The sequence below is a fragment of the Struthio camelus genome, chromosome 12 (genome assembly GCF_040807025.1).
Source record: "Struthio camelus isolate bStrCam1 chromosome 12, bStrCam1.hap1, whole genome shotgun sequence".
Taxonomy (NCBI): Eukaryota; Metazoa; Chordata; class Aves; order Struthioniformes; family Struthionidae; genus Struthio; species Struthio camelus.
Window position 1 is genome coordinate 10,777,062 of NC_090953.1, and position 22,268 is coordinate 10,799,329.

Here is a 22,268-nt window from a genome sequence, read left to right on the forward strand (position 1 = left end):
CCTCCTGAGTTAAAAATATAAAGATAACTAAGAAAACTTAGTAATGTCACTAGAACAGAGAAACAACTAAAAAGAGGACTGAAGAAAGGCAGAAGTTTAGCTTTCATGAAAGCAGTTTTTCCACATACCTCTGTGTACTACTGGAAAAATAAGAATGCAAAAACAAGAAGAGGTATAATCACTAACCTACATATTGAAATTAGTTTTAAAGGCTGTAACTGGACTGTATGTATGTAGACCAAAAATCCATTACCAGAAATCTGATGAGATAATGGTAAGCTCATAGGTATATCAAATGCACGTTACCTATGAGGTAGAATCCAACAGCAGCTAGGTTCCTTTTAGAACATCAAAAACTTAGAAAGGTTTCTGAAGAACCTGCATGGACTCAAATTGTCCTTCCATCACAGAATCTGTGTACTGCCTCATGATCTCTCAAAAGAAACCACATATAAGGAGCAAACAAAAGGGGTACCTGCACCCCAAGATGGGTTCTCAGCTTGGCAACACAGCCTTCAGTTTTAATTTCTCAGCTTCCTCTTCTCTCTCTCCCCATCATCATCCCCTTGCTTTTGAAAGTTAACATCTCCAAATACCAAAAGAAAGAAGAGCAGGCAAGAAAAATGAATAGAAAGCTAATGCTTCAGTAGATGGCATTGTTTTCAGGCCTCTTAAATCAATACAAAGTAACATCTGATTACTCAACACTGAACCAGTAAAAGTGTTGTGAACTAAAAGCCTAATTAGTTTTAAAAAGGGAAACAAATTGTTTTGAAGTAGAGGTATGAACCGAAATATCAGGGGAAGACTCAGTGATGAAGTTCCTTCCAGATTCCCTATATCCAGTGGCATACTCAGAACATCATTTGCTGGGTGTAAGACAAAGAAGGTAAAGGATAAGGCAATGCAATATCCAAATATCTACAGATATTTTTCTCAACTGCTCTATACTTTCGGATAAATGGTGGAATATAAAAGTAATAGTTAAACCTGAAGAAATACATGCTTTTAATGCTTCTACTCAAACAAAGAGGCAAAGACCTGTTTAGTGAACTGCTGTATGAAAGATTTCTTTAATCATAAATTCATACAAACATCACCAAAAGCAAATAATGATGATCACCTGGAATCTTCATTAACACATTAGTCTTTATAAGCAAGTACAGAATCCAAAGACGGGTCGCCTGTCTCAAATATTTAACTAAATTAACAGGTTATACATAACTTTAAAGCGTTTCTGTTTCATTAAGTAAAGCCTTTAAAATAATAAAACATTAGGTTCAGTGACATCTTTTATTTTGGAACATGCACTTGGCACCCAAGTAAGTCACAGTTTCCCACTTTTGAAATTGAAGTATTCCACGCGGCCAACCATTATGGTTCAACTAGGACCTTTCATCCAAAGCACTTGGATTTTAGCACCTTAAAAATCAAAACAACATTGTCTTAGTAGTCTCAAATTAAGATACCTGATACTGTGCTCATCCTCTGAAAAAGGACACAGAGTATACAAACTAAGCACATTTAGTCCTTAACAAATGAGAGGAGAGGGGAAACACAATCCTAAGCCATGCGTTTGACTGAAACCAGTTTGAATAATAATAAAACCCTAATTAATCAGTCTTTTGAGGAGGAATTTAATTTGCTTCCGTACATCAAACTTCATAGTATTTAAACCAATGTTCATTTACAATCAGCACTCCAGTCAGGAATCTATTAAAAAAAAAAATCTGATTATTAAACATCAGTGAGTGACCTAACTCAAAAGTTTAACTCTGTACAGCAAGCAGTGCTTTCTTAAAGACTTATGCAAACCCTTAAACTAACACATTTACTACAGAGTTAAGGCTACTTCTTCCAACTTTCTTTAGATACTGCAGCACATAGATTTGCTTCCACAGGCACAGTTCTTTGACAGCAGTAGCAGTTGGAACGCCACAGATCTAGTTTTTCCTTTCACTCAGACAACGTTCATGTTAGTACTAATTCCATTTACCTCAATAGCATCACTTCTGATGGGTAGAGAATCTCCTTTCTGCACCGATTTCTGTACTGATTTAGAGTGCATTAAGCTGAATCTCTGCCCAGTTTCTATTATGCTTCTAGGCAATTACGTGGAGGGAGTAAACAGAAGGTTGGTTTGTTTGTTTTTTTTAAATAAACAGGCAGTACAACCAGACAAATCCTAAGCCTTACAATTTCAGGTATCTTTGGCCGCTGTAACACTATTCTTTCAGTTTTGCCCACTGAATCCAGCAGAACTGGCACCCAGAAGCATCTTTTAACAATGTATCCTGCTACCTAGCAGCAGCTATGAATCAATGACTAATTTGCATACTCAGGATGGACAGTTGCTACTGTAGATGAACACTCGTGTATTCTGAGACTGTATTCCTTCTTTTCCACTTAAATAAAGTATGCAATGTTAGATGCACAGATTCATGTTAATTTTAAACAACAAACCCATAAAAAAACCCAAAAAACAAACAAAAGCAGTCAATCTCTGGTATTAAACATTACCAATACTGTTAACTAAACAAACGACCAACATTAATAAGTAAACTGGTGTATTTGAATACGAAAGTCTTAACCTCAGTAATCTCCACCTCCTCCTTCCCCCCCCCCAGTAAAGCCAGGAATTGTATGGAAACATAATTTCCCTTCCAGAGTAGTATTCAGTCTGGTTAATGTGTCTGTCATAGGTCATCTCTCTGGTTGGTTGCTCGGTTGTCCTCTTTGATGCCTTTAGAATTCTTTTCTGCGTCCTTTTTCTTCTTTGCTTTTTCAGGTTTTGTTTTGTTTTTTACTTTCTCACCTTCTTTTGCTCCTTTGCCAGGATAAACCTGACCTTCCAGAGTAACATCCGCACACCTTTCTTGATTTATCAAAAAGTCTTTGATCTCCCAGGCATAACCACCATCACGTAGCATAAATATCGCACGATTTGAGCCAACAATAAACCTAGAGGAAAGAGACATATTTCTTTAGTTACTTTTGTGCCTTTCAAGTGCTAAAGTATTTTCCTTCAATTCAGAGCAACTCCAACATCAAGATAGGCACTTCAGAGCGGTAAGCTAGTCTTGTTGTTTAGGAGTGAGGACAGAATTTACTAGCACACGTAAGAATAAAGTAAAGTATAAGTGTTAAGTTTACAAATAACCAAGCAGGATTAAGAATATGAAAAGCACTTTTAATTTGGCACTGCATAAAAAGCACTAACGGGTATTAGATCCGCTTCATACACTTAACTGCAACCCTTCTCACTATCAACTCAAGAGTGCAACATTCCTCTGTTTCAAAATGATCCTCTGTCTCTCTCACAGATAAAGACACATTTTTAGCCAAGTGAATGAAAAGCCTTTTGTGGTAACAAGACTTCCAAGTGTGATGTTTTCCATCAAGCATGTAAAGGCAAACTATTACAGCTAAAACTGATAAAACGTCTGAAACATAATGAGAAAGAGAAACTAGGCTATACATACACCAGGAATAAGTGTTAAAAAGATCAATGCGCTACACTCTAGAATGTTTCTAGAGTTTTTCTTAAAGAAAAACAAATCTGTATATAAACAGATAGAGAAACAAAGAAATAGCGATGGGGATGGGGGCAGGGGTAGAACACAGGATGAGCAGTTAAAAAGACATTCAGGAAGGAAGAAAGAAGGGTTTTGTAAAGCAAGAAGTTGACCCTTGCATGCAGCTGCTTACCTTTGTACATCATAGTTTGCATTGAAGAGACTGCCTTGCCACAAGCTAGTAATTTCTTCTGTCTCCTTTTCAGTGGGATCTCCTGACACTGTGACAAACATCATCAGAGTCTTCCCTTTTTTTGTCAACTTCAGGATACTTTCAGGCTTGCCTGGATCAATTTTTGAGAAATCTATTGGTGCTGGAGGCCTCTTGTGTTCAGGAAGATCCCCCTCTTCGATGTCATCATCTTTCTGTTTCGTAAAGGAAAAATAAACCCTAAACTTAATGTTCCCTTTTATACAACCCTCAACTCCCACAGAACTGTTCTTTTTTGAAACTTCCCATTATTTAGAGAATTACTCTGCTCTGATAACGAGAAAGCTATGTTTAGTTTAACAATGGAGATTCTACAGCAAAAAGAAAGAGCGAGTTATGTCTCATGATACTTCACTAAGAATGTTGTTCTCATTTATAACCCCTCAGAGGATGCACATTTTTATACTGACAGGTAGAATCTGTTTCCTGTGTACTGAGAAAAATTCGAGCCTCAAGGTCAATTCATATCACTCCACCTAGACACTATACATTTCTGTGGAACTATGAAGAACTAAGCATTGTTTTATGATGTTAGCAAGATGAACTGAAAAAGCAGAACGGAAGAACTTCATATGTATATCAGTTAAAAAAGAAAAGTATGTGCACCTGTGTATCGCTTTAAGAGGCTTCAGTATTGAGAATCATGTGATTGAGAATTCCATTTTCCTTTTTCTGAACAAATAAAAACACAATAATTCAGAATTTCAATGCTCATGCCACAAGAGAACTTTTAAAATAAGAGTTTCCTGATTTTTCCTAATGCACAGATGAAGAGAAGATGGCATTCTGACAACACGATTAGTTCAAAAGACCAAACCACTGTTATAAAACAAACAAAAAGAAAACAAACTGATGCCTCTACTGAGGTTGACAGGCGTTTAAATATTTGGGAAGACAGAATTCAAACTGCTGCCTGTTAAAACAGTGTCTGATAGAGCAGAGTGAGAACTCATATTAAGCCAGGACTTGATTTCTTAACAGTATTTATATCGCAGAATTCCCTCCTCCCTCCCCCAAAAAACCCTCAGAGGTCTTATACTGACATCCACCCCAAGCCCTAGTAAATCAGCAGGAATTAAGGCAGATATTTTTGGTGGTGTTTTGACTTCAAACACTCAGCAAAAATATGTATCACTCCATTAGGAAACATGAATTGTAGCAATATCTAAAGATACTCCCCTCAGAAGCCTCAAAGGTCAGGAGCTTAGCTTGATTTTTAGATCTAAGCATGCTTTATGCTCTCGTCTCTGCACACGCATATTCAAGTTCACACAACACTATCCTCTCAGTACAGGGGAGTGTCTGTCCAATACCCTTTAAAGGTTAAGCTTTCACAGGAGTGACCTTTGTTCTTTTCCCATCTCAATTTTGTAGACTGCTGTCTTTCTGACAAGGGAGTTTATAATTTAGTTGCCACAGAATAAGAGTTATAAAAGGCTTAAATTTGATCCTTTCCTTCCTTACTACTTACATATTTGCTTCAACTTTGCATGTTTAAAGCATGTGTTCAAATAGCTCATATGCCTTTGAAAATTCCACAGTAAGTGAACTGAGAGCAAAGGAGAGGCCCGGGAAAGTCCCACTGCCCTCACTAAGTGGGAACAATGCTTATTGTAGGGGGAGCTGGAAAACAGTCATATTTATAAAGTACTGTGAAAGTATAAAATCTTGCATGATTGAAATTAAAGACATTCTTCAGGTGTAAAAGCAAGTTAATCCTAATTTTATACTCGTTTGGTTAGTACAAAACTAACTTGCTTCTCACTTCTGAAAAGGAAAGCCAGAAGCAAAAGTTTTCAAACAATCTTTATACGATACAGAAATCGACTATGGCTATAGCGGCAACACAGCTTACTAAGGAACATTAACTATGTTCCCTTCACTGTTCAACTAACCGCTCATAAAGCGGTATTGTCACAGTTTGACTAGAACCGTCTGTTATAAGAAATGGTCAAAAGCTCCCCTTCATGCGTGACGCTTCTTCTCTTCATGATCCCACACAAACTATCGTGCAATGTTATATTTATAAAGCTACCTATCAAATAGAAGGCTGGAAGAAAAATGTAAGCTTTTGCTTTGAAAAGTCTGGCAGATTCACTCATTTACATACTAACATGAGGCTCCAGAGAGAAAGCAATATATAGATAAAGCAACAACTACAGATTCCTGCTCTCTCTCCTCCTCCCCTCAACTCTTATTCTTATGTATTTCTCATTAACTCACTAGGTTATATATTTTTTAAAATATTTGCAACACATACCACCCAATTCCTTAGCATATTAAATAATCTTAGCTCAGAGTCAAGCCTGAGGAAGTCTGAAGCTTATCACAGTAATGAACTATTTTAAAGAATATGACATTTCAGTTAAAGACCTCCAGACCAGATTCTTAGTTCTGCCTCCAGCTCCTCTGCATTCAAGGCTGCTGGAGAGTCCCCTTCCATGAGGGAAAGCCCTAGGTGGCATGAACCAAGGGTATTTTCCTTACCCTGTTCCGCCTCTACTGGAGGCAAGGGCTAAGCACACTGAATGCTGGTAAATCACAGGCCGTTTACTGATCCCAAAGGGAGTAGTAAGGCATCAAAATTAAAACCTGCAAGGCATCAGAATTAAAATCCTTTAGCTTCTCCACTTTTGACAAGCCTGGTCTACTCTAACTGTTCAAAGGATTCAAAAGTTCGGAAAGATACCTTAGTAGTAACTTTGCACCCCCCCCCTTTGCTCTGTCAAAACAAGCTTAAAAAGAGATGAAGATTACAGCCAAGTCTTTAATAAACACAGCGTTTAGAAGGAAATGTTACTAATTATCAGAAGTTAACACACATCCATGTATAACCAGAATATTTTAAGCACTCCCACAGGTGAGAAAAGGGGATACAAGAAGACAGAAGATATACATAAGTGGCCTTCCTTAAAGCTTTAGTTTCACGTTCTACAGCTGGGCTACTTAAGCAACCTTTATCTCTTTTCCCCTTCCCCATGCTCATTTTCCCCACTAGCTCACTCTACCAGTTCACCAAGCAGCCACGCAAACGATGGCACCAGCCCACAGCACAGGAGCCCGCAGGGAAAGGCGTCTGTCTACTCCTCCTGTGACAGCTGCTGGAACCACAGCCCCAACCTTGCCAGGCTCCCCAAGACCATTACAACCACCATCTTCCAGTGCCTCCACGTCCATTACCGTGGAAGTATAAAGTAGTAGGATTCACCTCACTGAGCGGACGCTCACGAGACTCGACTTTGTACAGATCTGTGCCCCTCACTCCTACTCAAACGTATAATGGCCCCTTTGTCTCTCTCATCCCCACTCCATCAAGTCCATGCATGCCCCTTCCTCTGCCACATCCTCTAGCCACCCCCCCTCAATTCTTTCGTGTTCTTCGTATATGTCCTAACTACTGCCCGTATATGTCCTAACTACTGCCCGGCAAAAAGCCATACAGCTGACCATTCAGAAGACCAAACAGAACCTTTAATTGTGAGCCCATGTTTCAGCTACTTTCTTCTCCCAGGGCTTACCAGTATAACAGGTAATACATATGAGACAAAAGTTTTCACTCTAGTATCTCCTCCAGTTTTTGTGCAAAACATTCTAGAGAACAGCCTCACGAGAGGGAATAAAAGACACAGACGAATGCTTTAGCACTTACAGGGAGATGATGAGAGAAAAAAAAAATAACGAAAAGTACCAAAGAGTGGCACAACAACCACACTGAGAAATGAGAGTCAAAGAAAGGCGAGGGAGCAGGCTGATGGGGATGAGTGGGAGCAAGAGAGAGTTGGAATTAGCTGGAATCGTTACAGCCAGGAGCGGCAGCAAAGGAAAAAACAAAACTGCAAAACAGAACAAGAGATCTGCTCTGTAAGGGCAAACATCCATTCCTCTTGCTAGCCGTCCTGCTGCACCACAACTGGTATCCTTCGCCGCTCCAGAGCTGCGGGCATTTGAAGCAAACCGGGCTACTGACGTGCACGAACAGCGCGTGTTGGCAAGAGAAGGTCTCGCACCAGCTGATGGTCCTACGGCGCGCGGCGGGGGGGGGGAAGGCAGGCCGCTGCGACCCGCCGCTGGCGCCCCCAGCGCCAGCTGGCCCCCGCCTCTGCCGGCCCCACCGCGCCCTCCGCCCCGCGAGCCCAGGCCCCGAGCAAAGGGGGGCGGCGGCCGCGGCCCCAGGGCCGCACCGGGCCGCCTGCCTCGCCCAGCCCCGGCGCCTCAGCCGAGCGCGGGAAGCAGCCGCCGGGGCGGGACGCTGCCGCGCCGCGGGGCCGCCGCCCGCCTCCCCCCGGCCGAGGAGGCGCAGAGCCTCCCCGCGGAGGAGCCGGCGGCGCCGCCCCGTGCCGGGAGAGCGGCCCGCGCTGCCGCCGGCCCGGCCGCGCCGGGAGAAGCCGCTGCCGCTGAGGGCGGCGCCGGGGCCGGGCTGCGCGGCCGGCGGCAGCGCGCGGGCGCCCTGCGCGGGGCCCCGGGAGGCGCAGCCCCTCCCCGTACCTCCCACTGCTCCAGCAGCCGGGCCATGTCCGCGTCGTTGTAGTCCCGAATGTCCTTCTTCTTGGCCGGCCCCGCCCGCCGCTTCCCCTCGGGCTCGCCGGCCCCGGCCGCCGCGCACAGCCACAGCGCCAGGCCCAGCAGCGCCCAGCGAGCGGCCGCCGCCATCTTCTCCCGGCGCGCGGCGGCCCCGGGGAGGCGGCCCCAGCGGCCTTAAGGGGCGGGGGCAATGGCGGCGGCGCGGCCCGCTGCCGCGCGGGAGGGCGCGGAGGGCGAGGGATGGGCGGCGGGGGCCGGGGAAGGAGGAGCCGGAAGGCGAGAAGGGGCAGCGAAAGCGGCGCGGAGCGGGCTGGGCGTCACGGGGGTGGGACGTCGGGGCCGGGGCGAGGCGAGCTCGGGGTGAGGGGCTGGAGGCGGGCAGGAGAGGGGGAGGCGGCCGGGGACTGCGGTGGGGCGGGAGCGGGGAAGGAGGAGGACACTGAGCGCCGGCGCGGGGGGTTGCGCGGCCGCCGCCAGGAGCCTCCTCGGCCGGTGCGGGGCTGCTGCCGGGAGCGCGCCCCGGGCGCAAGGGGCAGGCGGCCTCCTCCTCGGGCGGGATGTCGCGCGTGGGCGTGGGATGCGGCCTGCGCACAACGAGCCGCCTGCAGCCTTGCACCCGGCGCAGGCCCGGCTGGGTAGTCCCGCAGAGAATTTGGCCCAGTCTGTTGAGTGAAAGATGGCCATTGTTGGTTGGGTTTTTTGGTTTTTTTTTTTTAAGTATGATTGAATAGCTCGTGGAACATACACTATCTGATTTGGTTTTGTTGCTTTTTCAAGCAGGGTGACAAGTATCTGCGTTCACTGAACTGTGTGCTAGGAACCAGCCCTATTGCAACAAGGTCTGCTTTTAAACTAATATCTCAACAACATTAGGTTTTTAGTAGTTTTAAAAATAAAGCTGTTTTGTTAATAAAATAGAACTGTAAAATACCTGAACACCACAAAAATTACAAGAGATAAGGATCTGTTTTTGTACAGGCTGGGACAAATAGTCCCTGGTCTGAAAGGCATGCAATTATGCAGTTTAATGTCTGTATATGCTTGTATCAGTCTTCAGCCTTTCTTTTTTCCTCATGAAAGTCATCTTAAGTATAAACAGCACCATCTTCCCTTTTGTCTTTTAAACTTGGGCTCCAAGCAGTTTATACTTGGGAGTTTGCGGAAGCATCACAGTAACTGCTACCGGTAGATACTAATTACCATCAGGGTAGTAGGCGCTCAGGCTGCTCTTCTGTTCAAGTGGTGAAGCCAAGGGCAGGGCAGGGCAGGTTCAGCGCAGAGGAACCCGTTCCAGTGAGTGAACACTCCAGCCCCAATCCTGCCATTGCGTATAGTCCTATAATGAACTGGGAGCCCATTGTGCTTAGCAGCAGGCAAATACTGAACGCAAGCAGTCAGTACACATGGATTTGGGTTGGGGAAGCTTTCTGAATCCACGACTAACTCTTGGCTTGATAAAGGTGCTGTAGGGATACGTTGCTTGTCAACTTCACGGAGGCGAGCCACATGAAGCATCAGCTCACCAAGCATATGCATAGAGAAACTGCAGTCTTCAATATTTAGCAAGCAGAGGAGGATGTGGGATCCAAGATTACAGCACCCTGATAAACAACCAGCCTGGTCTGCAGCCTCCATAGTGGGGAGTTATAATTTTCTAAAATTTCAGAAATGTCTGACAAACAGGAAGCTGTTAGGCCATAGCTATTCATGAAGCTTGTTAAACGTGCAATAACTGAACCAGGGGTTTAGTCAAGTACTTCTCCCAAAGCTGTCCCATAAGTCACTAATGAGCACATTTGCTCAGTGATTTCTCATTAAATATAATGAACATTAGGTAGAGTATATCAGATTGCTATGATTAATGAGGTTTTACTAGAATATGATTCTGGTAAGTTTGTTATTACTGGATCATGCTTACGTTCACTGGAAAAGATTAAATACTAACTATTCAATTATAGAACGCTAGACATATCATAATATATATTTTTGCTGCCTTTCTACTGGGAAATATTTCCTTCAGTTCTGTTTTCTCTTACTAGAACAAGCCAACTTTGACTTTCTTTAATACACAGTGCTCACGTTTACATGTGGATCTCAAAAGTAATCCAATATCCTTTGGTAAGTAAGTGAACGACTAGTTCAGTATATCCAGCCTTGCACCAAACAACACTTTGCATTTTGTCATGCATATACAAGTTTTAATTTCAGAGGAAGATACTTTCCATGCTCGACTCAGACCGTGAAACTATCTCCCTTCAGGCAGAAAATTCTGTGTCCAGGAAGAACTTGCTCAAAGTAATTACGCTCTTTGTGGAGTCAGCTGCAGGACAGACACCTATTCAGCCTGTCTCTGAGCTTTACTGTTCTTCTTTCCCATGCAAATCTTAATGAGAAGCAGAAACTATTCATTTAGAAATACATGTCACTGACAGGGCAAATTACATTGCATCTTATTTTTATTGAGGTACACATGTTTTGTTCAGAGTAGAGAACACAGAATCTACAAGTAATCTGAAATCATAGAAATCATCTAGAATCGTACAAATATTTTACAGTTTAAGTGTTTTCATATTCCTTAAAAGTTTTTAAAGCTTTTGCAGTCAACACTATTATGACTACAATACAGAACATATCTGATAATACTACTTTCATTGTAGATTGCAAACGTAAGATGCTTAGTGTTTTATCTAGTAGTTTAAAGTCCCGTATAGTCATGCCAAGAAACATATGAAGTTTTGCCTGTTATTTGTACTTCTGCAATAGGCAAATTTTATGATTAGTTTTTCCAACAGCAAAGCTACACCCTATCAGAAATGGAAATCTACTGTCCCTCTTCATATAAAAAGCTTTCATTATTGAGTAGGCCAAGTTGTAATTTGAGCGGATTCAGGATGTTCTGAATTTCCGTTGGGATTCTCTGTTTACTTGATTTTTATTTTTTAAATCTAATCTTCATTTCTGGAACTATATTTGTGTAAAATATACTTCCCATACCATTGTTTCTTATGAGTTGACATTCAGCTTTGGAAAGAACAAAGAACTTGATTTCATCATGGAACGGGCAGGCCCATCTCAGAAGGACAATTAAGAGATTAAAGAAACTAACAAGATCAAAAGATCAGTCGTAAGCACACAGAAGGGAGAATGAACACCTAAGAGCTACCTGCTATCAACCCATACTCTGTGTCTGGAAGAATTAATCAATTGTTAGAACTCCACTAATAGGAAGGGATGTTTAATAGTGGCTCAGATGAACGAGCTGTTGCAAAAGGCAGATCTTTAGACCTTGGATATCTAAAACAATTAAGGTCTGGTGCCCAGCTATGCTCTTTGTGCAGCCAGATATTCGTTACAACTGCTGTAGCACCTGCAATCTTAGTAGAGCACCAGGGCAATGTTGTGCTAAATAATACAGAAGACTTAATGATTAATAGTTCCCAGAAAACTTAAAGCAAGTTTGGGGATGACCCAGCATTCAGAGTATTCTTACTCTATTCAAAAGTGTTGTCACACATTTCGCAGAATATCAGGTTACTCTGAGTTACTTTCAATAAAACATTCAAAATTAATGTTTTCAGTAGGTCAAATTATCATAAGTACCCTAAATGTTCCCCTGCTCATCTAATGCATCTCATGCAAAGACCGTGCCGGTGTTAATTCAGACTTCTGAATACAGTTACATTCAGGGAAAAACTTGAAGAATCAGATCTGAATATGGTCTCTCTCAAATCAACAAGAACAGTTCCACGTCTCAAAAAAAGAAAAAAAAATTTACTATTAGCAGCACAACAAACAAAATATGTTGGCATCAAGCGTGTGAGCACTGGAATGATTCAGAATAATTTCATTCCTTGAATGTATTTCTTGCATGAAACAAGTGCATACACTTGCCATCTATTACAATAATACTTTTTTTTTTTCCAGAACTAATCAGACCTTGAATTGCTGGGTCCTGTTTGAAATACCAAGTCCTGAATTTAAAATGTTCCCAAATTAGGGGTCAAAGATTTAGTCTGATTTCATCATGAAGTTCTGATTCAGGTAATAACTTTGAAAATCAGTTTTGGCCAATCTTTACCATAAATTTATGTTATTCTATGCATGTGCATTCTATAAATTAAAACTTACTGACTGAACTGAGCTTTTTGGGAAATGATGCGTTAGCTTTGTAATCATTACCTATTTGATCCGGTTTTGGGGGGAGGCATGAAGACCGAGTGTCCAGTCAGCTGCAATAAACCAGGCACTGTAATCCTTAAATTCAGAAGCACCACAGAATGTTCCTCTTAATACTCATCTCACTGCCAGATTTGCTGCAGATCTGTGCTAGTTAAAACTACGTCTTGGTTATACAATTTAAAGTTACCCTGTTAAGAATTACATTAAGTGAATGTCAAATAAGGTTTACCTGCTTCCCACAGGAATGCCATTTATAGTCTAATTTCCACAATCTAAGTGAAATTAATTTTGGAGTCCCAATTTAATTTCAGGTTTACAGGTCAGTTTTGGCATTTGCATCTAGTGTAAGTAATACATTACAAGAACTTCTGCTGAATTAAAGATGCTAGACCGAAACTGGTAATGATCAACAGCTCCCCTCAGAGAATGCACACCCACAATATAGGGAAAGTGTAGGGTCAGAGACTCCCTGCAGTGAGCCTATGAAACCATCTATTAAAATTCTCTCATGATATGTAGTAAAACAGAAAAGGGGAAAAAAAAAAACTTTTTGTAGAGTATTTCAGCTGAAGGACAGAATGAGCAATTCAGGAAGGGTGGGCCCTTGCACATTTTGTTCAAAATACTGTGTTCTCCTTTGATCTCAGCAAAAGCAGACCTAAGAGCCTGAAGGGAGGGTCTAGGATTCCTGTTTATGATGGATCACTCTCATGAATAGCATTTACAACTCTTCCATTAAGCGCTTCTGAATTTCAAGCCAACCAACCTACAAAACTGTATGTGGCCCTTCTTGCCAGCTTCAGGGAGGGGCAGTGGACACAAGTAACTCTGTTGCATCTCCCCTCCTGGGTGCTTGCCTCATAAAACACTAGGGGTAGGGTGGATATCCATATGTGCAGGTGGTGGACAAGAACTGAAGCAGAAAGCCATTACTGATTGGGTCAGCATAAAAATGGCGCAGCCTTCCACTCAGTGGAAGAGGAGTTTTGAGCTGCATTTTCCTGTTCCTAAAAACTGTTTCTCTTTTCCATGTCAATGTATTAAATATCTGTACTAGCAGCAGGGGACAACCAATTGATTATATATAGTAAGTGGTGAAAACAACAGTGCAATAAGGGTGAATGCAAAAAGAACAAACTGCAATCTACTTTTCTGTAGTATCTTTCAGTTACAGCAACAGGAGCTAACTAGTATGTTAGACATGACTAAGATATTTACATTAACGGTATCGATATAATTTTTTCTTACCTCAAATATCGTTTTTTAACTATGCAATAAGAAGAAATACATCAAAATGCCAAGTTTAAGCCTGTTTCTGAAAGCCTAGCTATTATTATAAAGGCTTCTTATTTATAAAAAAAAAATCATTTTCAAAGAAGAAAAAAACCCCTTGTGACTATGTTCTCACAGTTAGTTGGTTAACCATTCTTCCAGCAATCCTTCCACTTTTTAAAAAGTGGAATCACACAACTTTGCTACACGCAGACCGGTTCTCAGGTTGCATCCCTAGTGTATCAATCATGATTACCTCTGCAGACCTGACACAAACCCAGACCCTGCAGTTTCAGTCTCTCATGAAGTAACAACAGTTAAGTACTGACCACAAAACACTTACTTAGCACCAAACTATTTAAGACAGAGTAGATCTTAAAAACAATAAACCAGTCAACACACTTGCCTCTCCTCTGGTGTGACTTACCATCCCATTGCTGTAGAAAAGAAGGCCCAGTTCCTTCCAGCCTCTTCTGCAAAGTCTTGCTCTGTGTTAAGTCATTCTGTGATTGCCTTTGTCAGTCTCCGCCAACTTTATTCTTCTCTGATTTCTCGTTCTCAGCCTGACAAAACAGTTACATCCTTTGGAACTGGAGCTATCGTCTTGTAATTACCACCTCATGGCTTTAGTCACATATAGCTGACCCAGGGGAACCACTGAATTGCCTTTTATTCCTTCATCAGCTAGCTCCCCATTAAGTTAGATCAATACATCCATACAGGAAAGTAATATAAACCATTGTATAGTAACTTCCTCTCACCAACCAGGCCACATACAGTGATCATAAAATTATTACAACTTGGTATTCTTTAGCTATTACTCAACAGTGGCTGCGCTGGCAAAAATCAATCTCTCCTTCACAAAAAAGATTTTACTAAGCAATGAAAGGGCCAAGGCCTGTCAGATGATTCCGGAACAAAGACTTCAGCCTCCAGTTTTTGTTGTACAAAGCACAATGCAAAATAAAGATCAATGTGACGAAAGAAGAGCTCACACAAGTAAGCCAATCTTCTGTACACTACTAAGCCACATTAAAAAGCCTTTTAATCCCTTGTGTGTGACAATGCCAGCAGTTTTCAGCGCAGAGAGTTATTTCATTCAGACTTTGTCAGTGAAATCTTTTTACAGTCAAGCATGGTCATCTGATTTTTCATGTCTCCTGAGCACAAGGAGTAGTACGTTATTTCACAGAGCTGCCAAAGTCCTGCAGATCACCTTTGGACTCAGCAGCTATGAAATGAAATGGGTATGCACACATCCTTCCTGAAAGAGATGTGCAAAGGACTTACTTACAAGAAGGAAAGACCCACCCCAAACATCACTGAGTAAAAGTTTCATCCTACACAATACAGGTACGTCTACTGGACCTTTATATTATGCAGCTATCTGAGCCTCAGTTCTATTCAAATTACTGGAGCCAAGACAATCAGTGTTCAAGGCCCCCTTTTATAGTAAGACTATGTGTTTATGGTCAAATAATGGCCTTAAAAACTGTTAAGAATTAATGGAAATAAATAAACTTCGACCTGATTGTAGCTAATGGGGAGGTGGGGGAGAAACTATTAGTTTATGGATGCAACTTAAAACATAGGCTGTGCTTCCTCATCCCTCTTTTCCCCCCTCCCTTAGCCTATACACCAACAGCTTTTTTTCCCCCTTAAATTGTATGCATCCTTTTCACATAACTCCTTTCAGAGCTGCGTTCGTCCTGCGGTACATTGTTCTGCGAGTGAAAAATGGTCAGATGCACCAAAAATAGCCAAGGGCTTATTCAATCAAATAATGACAACCTTAACAGCAAATGCGGTTACATGCAAGCATGGTAAATCCAGGCTCTGCGTGGTCTTCAGTCTAGCTGGGCCGAGAGTACCTAATGAAGCAACAGTGGTGGGTAGGAAGGATTCAACAGGCAGCTGCTCCAACAGCACGCCTCCTCCACAGTGAAAATGACAAGTATAAGTGATATTTTACACAGTTTTTTCCAAAAAAGCAAACGCAAAGGCACAGTCAGGTTACTCTTCATCATGCATTTCATATGCAAAGCAGCAGAACATCCTGGGCTACTACTGGAGGAAAATGACACTTAGCAAGACTGACTTGGAGACACACTGCTCACAAGCAACCTACTAAATTACAAAAACTGCTGGTTTTGCCTCTTGCTAATACTGAGGCCAATAAGCAGTGGGCTCAGTCTCGTGGGTAGATTAAAGGAGCGCAAAGAATATTTGCTTTATATTATATCAGTTACAAAGAGCTCTGGTGGCCCTTTCAACTGGTAGGAACTGCCATGGTGTAAGGCCTGGCTGTGTAAGGCCTTCTGATGTGGGCAGCTGGCAGGAAGGGTGGTGGAGGAGCCACAAGACACTCCAGATCAAGGGTCTCTCCGCTTTGCTCTAGGGGAATGGCACAAACCAGGCGGAGAATCATGGCAGCACTATCTAAAGATGGAAAAGATAATTACGTCATTTACCACCTCTTCTAGCCGGGGTGAGACCTAAAGCTTTCTAAAATTAAATCTTTCACACCCTCATTAAACATAGCCAATCCTCATTTAAAAAAATCTAGGTTAATATTTATATGACAGGCATTCCTCTTGCTACATAACATCTCACTGCCTCTCTTAAGGACATATCTGGAAATATTTTGAAATACAAAGTCAGCTGAGTTCTGCTGGCCATTGATTCTTATTTTTCGGAGTATTCTGAAATCATTCCTATTTATAGCTTTTTTTGAAAACCAGTTGTTGGCAGTAGGCCCAAATTGTTTAGGCCCAAATCATGACCTTCCTTAAAACTGCTATAATCTGACTTAAACAAACAGAACTTTCCTCACAGTTAGTGAGGAGGAATGGGTGGAGAACTGCCATAGTTTTGACACACCCAGAAGAGAGTATCTGCCCCTTTCCTCAGGCCTAGCTCTACAGAGGGGACTTTTTTCCCCCCAATAGTGTGCATCCTGTCCACCCAGCCACTTTCAGAAGTGTATTCATCCCGTTCACGTCCCTCTCTACAAGTGAGTAGAGAAGACCACAGGTGCCTTTAGGTGACGACTGAGAATACGTACAAATAAACTTACCCAAAGAGCTGTAAAAGTATGCAGTGCATTTGATGGGCTCTATTTGTGCCAGGACATCACTGGACCTGGCATGCAAGCGACATTCTGGGTCTGATTTTCATTTACATTCAGGTCACTTATGCCACTGCAATAGTATGTACATAGCAGGACTTCAATGTAAATGTGCATTGGGCCCAATATACAATTTTAGATTTTTGTAGCCTGCTAAGTGCATTGTAAGACCCTAGAATTAAGAGTCTAACATTAAAGTCAAGTCTGATTGAAAGGGGCAAAAGAATATTATTACTTAAAATAATATAACCCATGTAAAATATTGTTTCAAAATGAAACCCGATTCTTTGGTACTATACTGTTGCATAACAGCGGAGAAGCTGATGTGTGGGACATTAGCGTTTCTTATCACCAGCGTTTACCAAACTATACATCCCCTTTGGAAGCATCCCGGGGAGCATTAAGCCCATCTTCTTATAACTTGTTCCAGCACAATTAGTAATTTTCACTGCATTATTATTTAGTGGCATTAGCTTGCTTGCCTCAAATTCACTTAGCATAACATCTTGCTTACGGCAGGAATCGCCTTACAGAGTCCTTGGTGTGCTCCAGAAGGGAAGTAAGCCAGAGGAGAAAGTCTTATTTTTCAGACACTTTCCATACGCCAGCAAGATTATATCTTCCCCACTAAATTCTAACAAATGGCAACAAATCTTTAAAAACAAGACAGAAACACGAGAGGAACATTCCAAATTCATTTTCACTGGATTAAGAAATGGGATTCCACCTTACCCCAAGACCAGCGGATACGGTGGAGGGCGGCAATATTTTTATGTTAAAAAAAAAAAAAGAGGTAATAATGCCCTATACCGTGTTTATAGTACCGGTTATATCCAACAAAGTGTTGGGCTTGTTAAACTAAATTAAAGCAAAGAAAGCTTGAGCCCTCCGCTGGTGTAACAGCGGCTCCCTCTTCGTGAAACCTGTTCAATCTATTACCCCATTAACTGAAACAGGAAACAGACCCCCCTATCTGAAGCCTAACAAATGCGTGAATTACGTCCCATGCCGCAGCTCTGCTGCGCTGCGAGCCGCGGCCGCGCTTGCAGCCCGCGCCCGCCTTCGTTATGTAACGCGCCGCGCCGTGACAACGCCGGGAGTTTCCCTGCAACATCAAACTTACCTTAAAAGCCCTGCTGGCAGCGGCAGGCCGGGCAGCCGGCCCGGGGGCGCCGCGGACCCCGCCGCCGCCTGCGGGCGGAGGGCGCCTTGGCCCCCCCGGCCGCCCGGCGCGTCCCCAGCCAGCGGGCGGCTGCGGCACCGGCGCCCTGCGCCGATCCTCTCGGGCTGATCTCATCCGGCAAAGCCCCTTTTCCTTCTGCGTTTCACCTTCCTCTCACCCGGCTGCCGCTCACCCCGACATGATTTTTATTTTATTTATTTATATTTATTCATTCAGCAGCTCTTTTTGATCCCTCGCCCCGGCCGCAGAACCTGCGGAAAAGCTTTCCCCCCCCCCTCCCCTCACCCCGCTTCGCCTCAGGCGGGGGGCGCGCGCGCGCGCGCCAGGCGGCTGCGGCGGCCGTTGGAGCCGTTGGCCGGTGCCTCGCGCGGGCCCGCGGCCGCCGGGCGGGCGGGCGGCGCCGGCCGCGGCACGGCGCTGCTGCCCCCTCTGCCTGGGAGGAGCGTGAGGCGGCAGGCGTGGAGCGGGGCGGCGGGGGGAGGGCAGGATTTAAACGAAGGGCGGTGACACCGCACAAAAGATTTCGATAGGCTTAAGTGAGGTTACAGCAAAGGCAACGGGGAGGGGGGAGCCTCCCTCAGAGCCATGCAGCGTCTGGCTGGCAGATCCGCAGCAGCCGCCTCTTCCCAATAGTTTGTCTGAAAGCCTGAGAAAGGGAATTTTAAAGAAGAAGATTTCCCCCCCTCCCCCCCCTTTTTTCCCCCCCCCTTCCCTTCCCTGGGAGTTGGCGACTCAGCCAGAAAACATGGCAGGAGGAGCGCAAGGCCGGGCGGGTTGCAGCATCCGCGGCTGTAGCCCCGAGCCACCACCCTTGTTTGCGGGAAGAGCCTAACTTGGTGCGGCGGCGGCCACAGCGGGAGCCGGGCGAGGAGGGGCCGGCGGCGCCGAGTCTGCGGGGCCCTGGGCGAAGGGGGCATGGACCGCGGCGGCGGGGAGCGAGCTCGCGGCGGCCGCGTGAATGACCGAGGCAGGAAGGAGTGAGGCAGCCGCAGAAGGAAGGGGAACGGATCCCTCCCTCCGTCCCCCAGCACCCGGATCCGGTGGCTCTTTTTTTTTTCCTTCCCCCTCCCTCTCTCTTTCTCCCTCCCTCTCGCTCTCTTTTTTTAATTTCCCCCCCCCCCCCACTCCCCGTCCCGGGTCCCGGCGCGGCGGCGGGGTGCGCTGCGCGGGGCTGTGGCGGCGCGGCGCGGCGCGGGGCGGCCACACCCTCCGCGGCGCTTCCTGCGAGCCGGCGGCGCGGGGCCGCGGCGGGCGCGCCGGGGGCGGCACATGGTGCGCGGCCGCCGCCCCTCCGGCCCTCGCGATCTGCGCCCGGCTTCTGCTCGCCGACCGGAGGAGCCGGGGCACGGCAGCAACTTCGAGGGCTGCGCCCCTGCGCGAACTCCGTGCAACTGCTCCGCGCCTCTGAGGTATTCCGCCTGGTGAAGGGAACTTTGCGCAGAATCCCGCTGCCGGGAAGCCGGAGGAAGGTGGTGGAGGGGAGGGAGGCCAACGTGCAACCTCCCCCCCTTCCCCCCCCCCCAAAACCCATAAAATATATATATTTACCTAAATGATGCCGGAACGGGGCCCGGGGTCTACTGGCGAGCACCGACCTGCTGCTGGAGCGTCGTAGGGGCGAAGGCGGCCGCCCGGCGAGTTTGCTCCCCGCAGCAGCGGCAGCCCCAGCGCCCAGAGCCTTTTCTTGACTCCCGGCGATTAATGGAATGATGTTGCGGAAAAGGCAGAGCGATCCTGCCGGGCTCAGTCAGGACTGCTCGGGCGGCGGTGGCAGAGGCGGTGGCAGTGGGGTCGCGAGCGGCATGCGAGTGCCCCCCCGGCGCTATGGCTAGTGGTGGCTCTGGCAAGTCCACCAGTGAGGTGTCTGGCAGCGGCATCCCCAGCAGCAGCTCCCTGCAGAGGAAGAAGCTCATCTCTATCTGCGACCACTGCAAAATCAAGATGCAACTGGTAGCTGATCTGCTTCTGCTGTCAAGCGAGACCAGGCCAGTGAACACTGAGAGCTTGTCTGTCTTCGGGGAGTCCTTCGAGAAGTGCAGGGACACGATCATTGCCAGGACCAAAGGACTCTCCATCTTGACCCATGATGTCCAGAGCCAGCTCAACATGGGGCGATTCGGAGAGGTGGGGGATAGCCTGATGGAGATGGGGGAGCTGGTGGTCTCCCTGACCGAATGCTCTGCTCACGCTGCCTACTTGGCTGCGGTGGAGACTCCGGGGGCCCAGCCTGCTTTGCCTGGCTTGGTGGATCGCTACAAGGTGACCCGGTGTAGGCATGAGGTGGAGCATGGCTGTGGGGTTTTGAAGACCACCCCTTTGGCAGATATGAGCCCACAGCTCCTGCTGGAGGTTTCCCAGAACATGTCCAAGAACTTGAAATTCCTTACAGACGCCTGTGTGCTGGCCAGTGAGAAATCCAAGGATAAATTTGCCAAGGAGCAGTTCAAACTCAGTGTCAAATGTATGAGCACCAGCGCCTCTGCCCTCTTGGCGTGTGTCAAGGAGGTCAAGACTTCACCCAGCGAGCTGACCAGGAACCGGTGCGTCTTGTTCAGTGGACCTTTGGTGCAGTCTGTCTATGCCCTGGTGGGCTTTGCCACTGAGCCCCAGTTTTTGGGTAAAGCTGCCACCATTAATCCAGAGGGCAAAGCTGTGCAAACTGCCATCCTAGGAGGAGCCATGAGTGTGGTATCTGCTTGTGTGCTCCTGACCCAATGCCTCAGGGATATAGCCCAACACCCCGAAAGTAGCACCAAAATGAGCGATTACAGGGAAAGGTTGAGGAACTCAGCTTGCGCCGTCTCGGATGGTTGCAACCTGCTATCTCAGGCACTAAGAGAAAGATCTTCACCCAGGACTTTACCGCCAGTGAACTCCAATTCTGTGAATTAACCCCCACACCCTCTGTTTAGATCCCAGTCACTGCTAAAGGAAAATAATATCCCACCTCCTTACCCCTTTTTGTATACCAAAGAATTTGCTTGGATGAGCCCAATCCTTTGATTTCATGTGGTGAAGAAGCAGAGCAGCGTATTCAAACTATACATACCAATAAAGGTAGCCAGTTTTGGCTTCATTTTATTTTATTTTAAAGTCAAGCAAGTATCCGCAGATACATTTTCCTTTAGTCAACAAATCTGCACACAAACAAATGGTAATAGCAACTGTTGAAAAGTTTTATATTTGGGGAGGTGGGGGTATCTTAAAAAGAAAAAAAAAAAAAGAAGCTTTAATCGCGCTGGGTGCGGTTTTTAAAGTATGTCTTGTCTTGTCTTCCGAAATTTACCTTCTAAATTTTACTGTTCAGTTGTGCAGGAAAAAGGTTACCTCAGTTCTCACTCATTTAAAAAATGAAAAAACCCAACAACACATAGATGATGGATGTAGCTACTATTTTGTTTGTTTTTGTTTTGTATGATTTTTTTTTTCCTTTTGCATCAAGTGTTAGGTTAGAAGTGCATTTGGTGTGTAGGAGTGGAAGGACTGGAGGTTGTGATTACGTTTTCCATGTGTTGATTTCCAAACTGGGGGAAAAGCTACTGTGAGTGTTTAAACAAACAAACAAAAATTACACTATAACAAAAGTGATTTTTAATTTTTTTTTCCAATGTCAGTTTTTATCTTGCATGTACTGGAGTATTTATTTCATCTATTAAAATGTTATGTTTCTCAGATGTCTTTCTGTGAATCTCTTAATACTTGAATAATTGAACAACTAGGCCTGTTTGCATTGTATGTCATTTTCCCCAGGGAATGGGTGGTACAAATGTAACTGTAGTGCTAGACAGCAGCATACAGACTTGAATTCAGTTCTTTTATTTTCATAAATGCTGTCCCTCCCCCCCCCCCACTACCACCCCTCCCCTTTCAGACTTCTCTGACAGAGATACTCTTTTTAATTGCATTTATGGAAAGCTGGACAGTGCTGTACGCATTGGGATTATTCCATCTGCAGAGTGCTGGCAGTTGCTGCAGAGGGGCATTGGCTGGCTTTGTTCGTCTTTATCAGCATTCTGGTAATCTTTGAGAAGTTTGTATATTTTCACTCTTACAGATGTTGTGGGCCATCTGTGTTAAACTTGTGAGTTTTCATGTTAATTTATTAAGGGCCTCTTGAAAAGGTTTACCCTGCTAAATGGTCCTGCTTGTTCTGTGTGTCTGCTTAGGAGCGTGAAGGTTTGGTGGACTGGGCCCTTTGAT

At 44.9% G+C, this 22,268-nt stretch overlaps 2 protein-coding genes across 2 annotated transcripts; one reads left to right on the forward strand and one right to left on the reverse strand.

Annotated features, from left to right (window-relative positions):
• Positions 1–1,040: 1,040 nt before the first annotated feature.
• Positions 1,041–8,524, reverse strand: MESD (mesoderm development LRP chaperone). The gene is made up of 3 exons (XM_068959014.1): positions 8,272–8,524; positions 3,709–3,941; positions 1,041–2,961 (listed from the first exon to the last, which is right to left on the reverse strand). Exons 1-3 carry the CDS (start codon positions 8,434–8,436, stop codon positions 2,697–2,699), a joined length of 663 nt encoding a protein of 220 aa, XP_068815115.1. The 5' UTR covers positions 8,437–8,524; the 3' UTR covers positions 1,041–2,696.
• Positions 8,525–19,299: 10,775 nt separating this feature from the next.
• TLNRD1 (talin rod domain containing 1) lies at positions 19,300–21,742 on the forward strand. The gene has a single exon (XM_009681284.2). It carries the CDS (start codon positions 19,893–19,895, stop codon positions 20,958–20,960), a length of 1,068 nt encoding a protein of 355 aa, XP_009679579.1. The 5' UTR covers positions 19,300–19,892; the 3' UTR covers positions 20,961–21,742.
• Positions 21,743–22,268: the final 526 nt, after the last annotated feature.

Coding starts and splice junctions, on each gene's coding strand:
- MESD (XM_068959014.1), bottom strand. CDS start 8,436: ATGGCGGCGGCCGCTCGCTGGGCGCTGCTGGGCCTGGCGCTGTGGCTG. Junction 3,942..8,271: donor GGCTGCTGGAGCAGTGGGAG/GTACGGGGAGGG, acceptor TTTACGAAACAG/AAAGATGATGACATCGAAGA. Junction 2,962..3,708: donor GCAAACTATGATGTACAAAG/GTAAGCAGCTGC, acceptor TCTTTCCTCTAG/GTTTATTGTTGGCTCAAATC.
- TLNRD1 (XM_009681284.2), top strand. CDS start 19,893: ATGGCTAGTGGTGGCTCTGGCAAGTCCACCAGTGAGGTGTCTGGCAGC.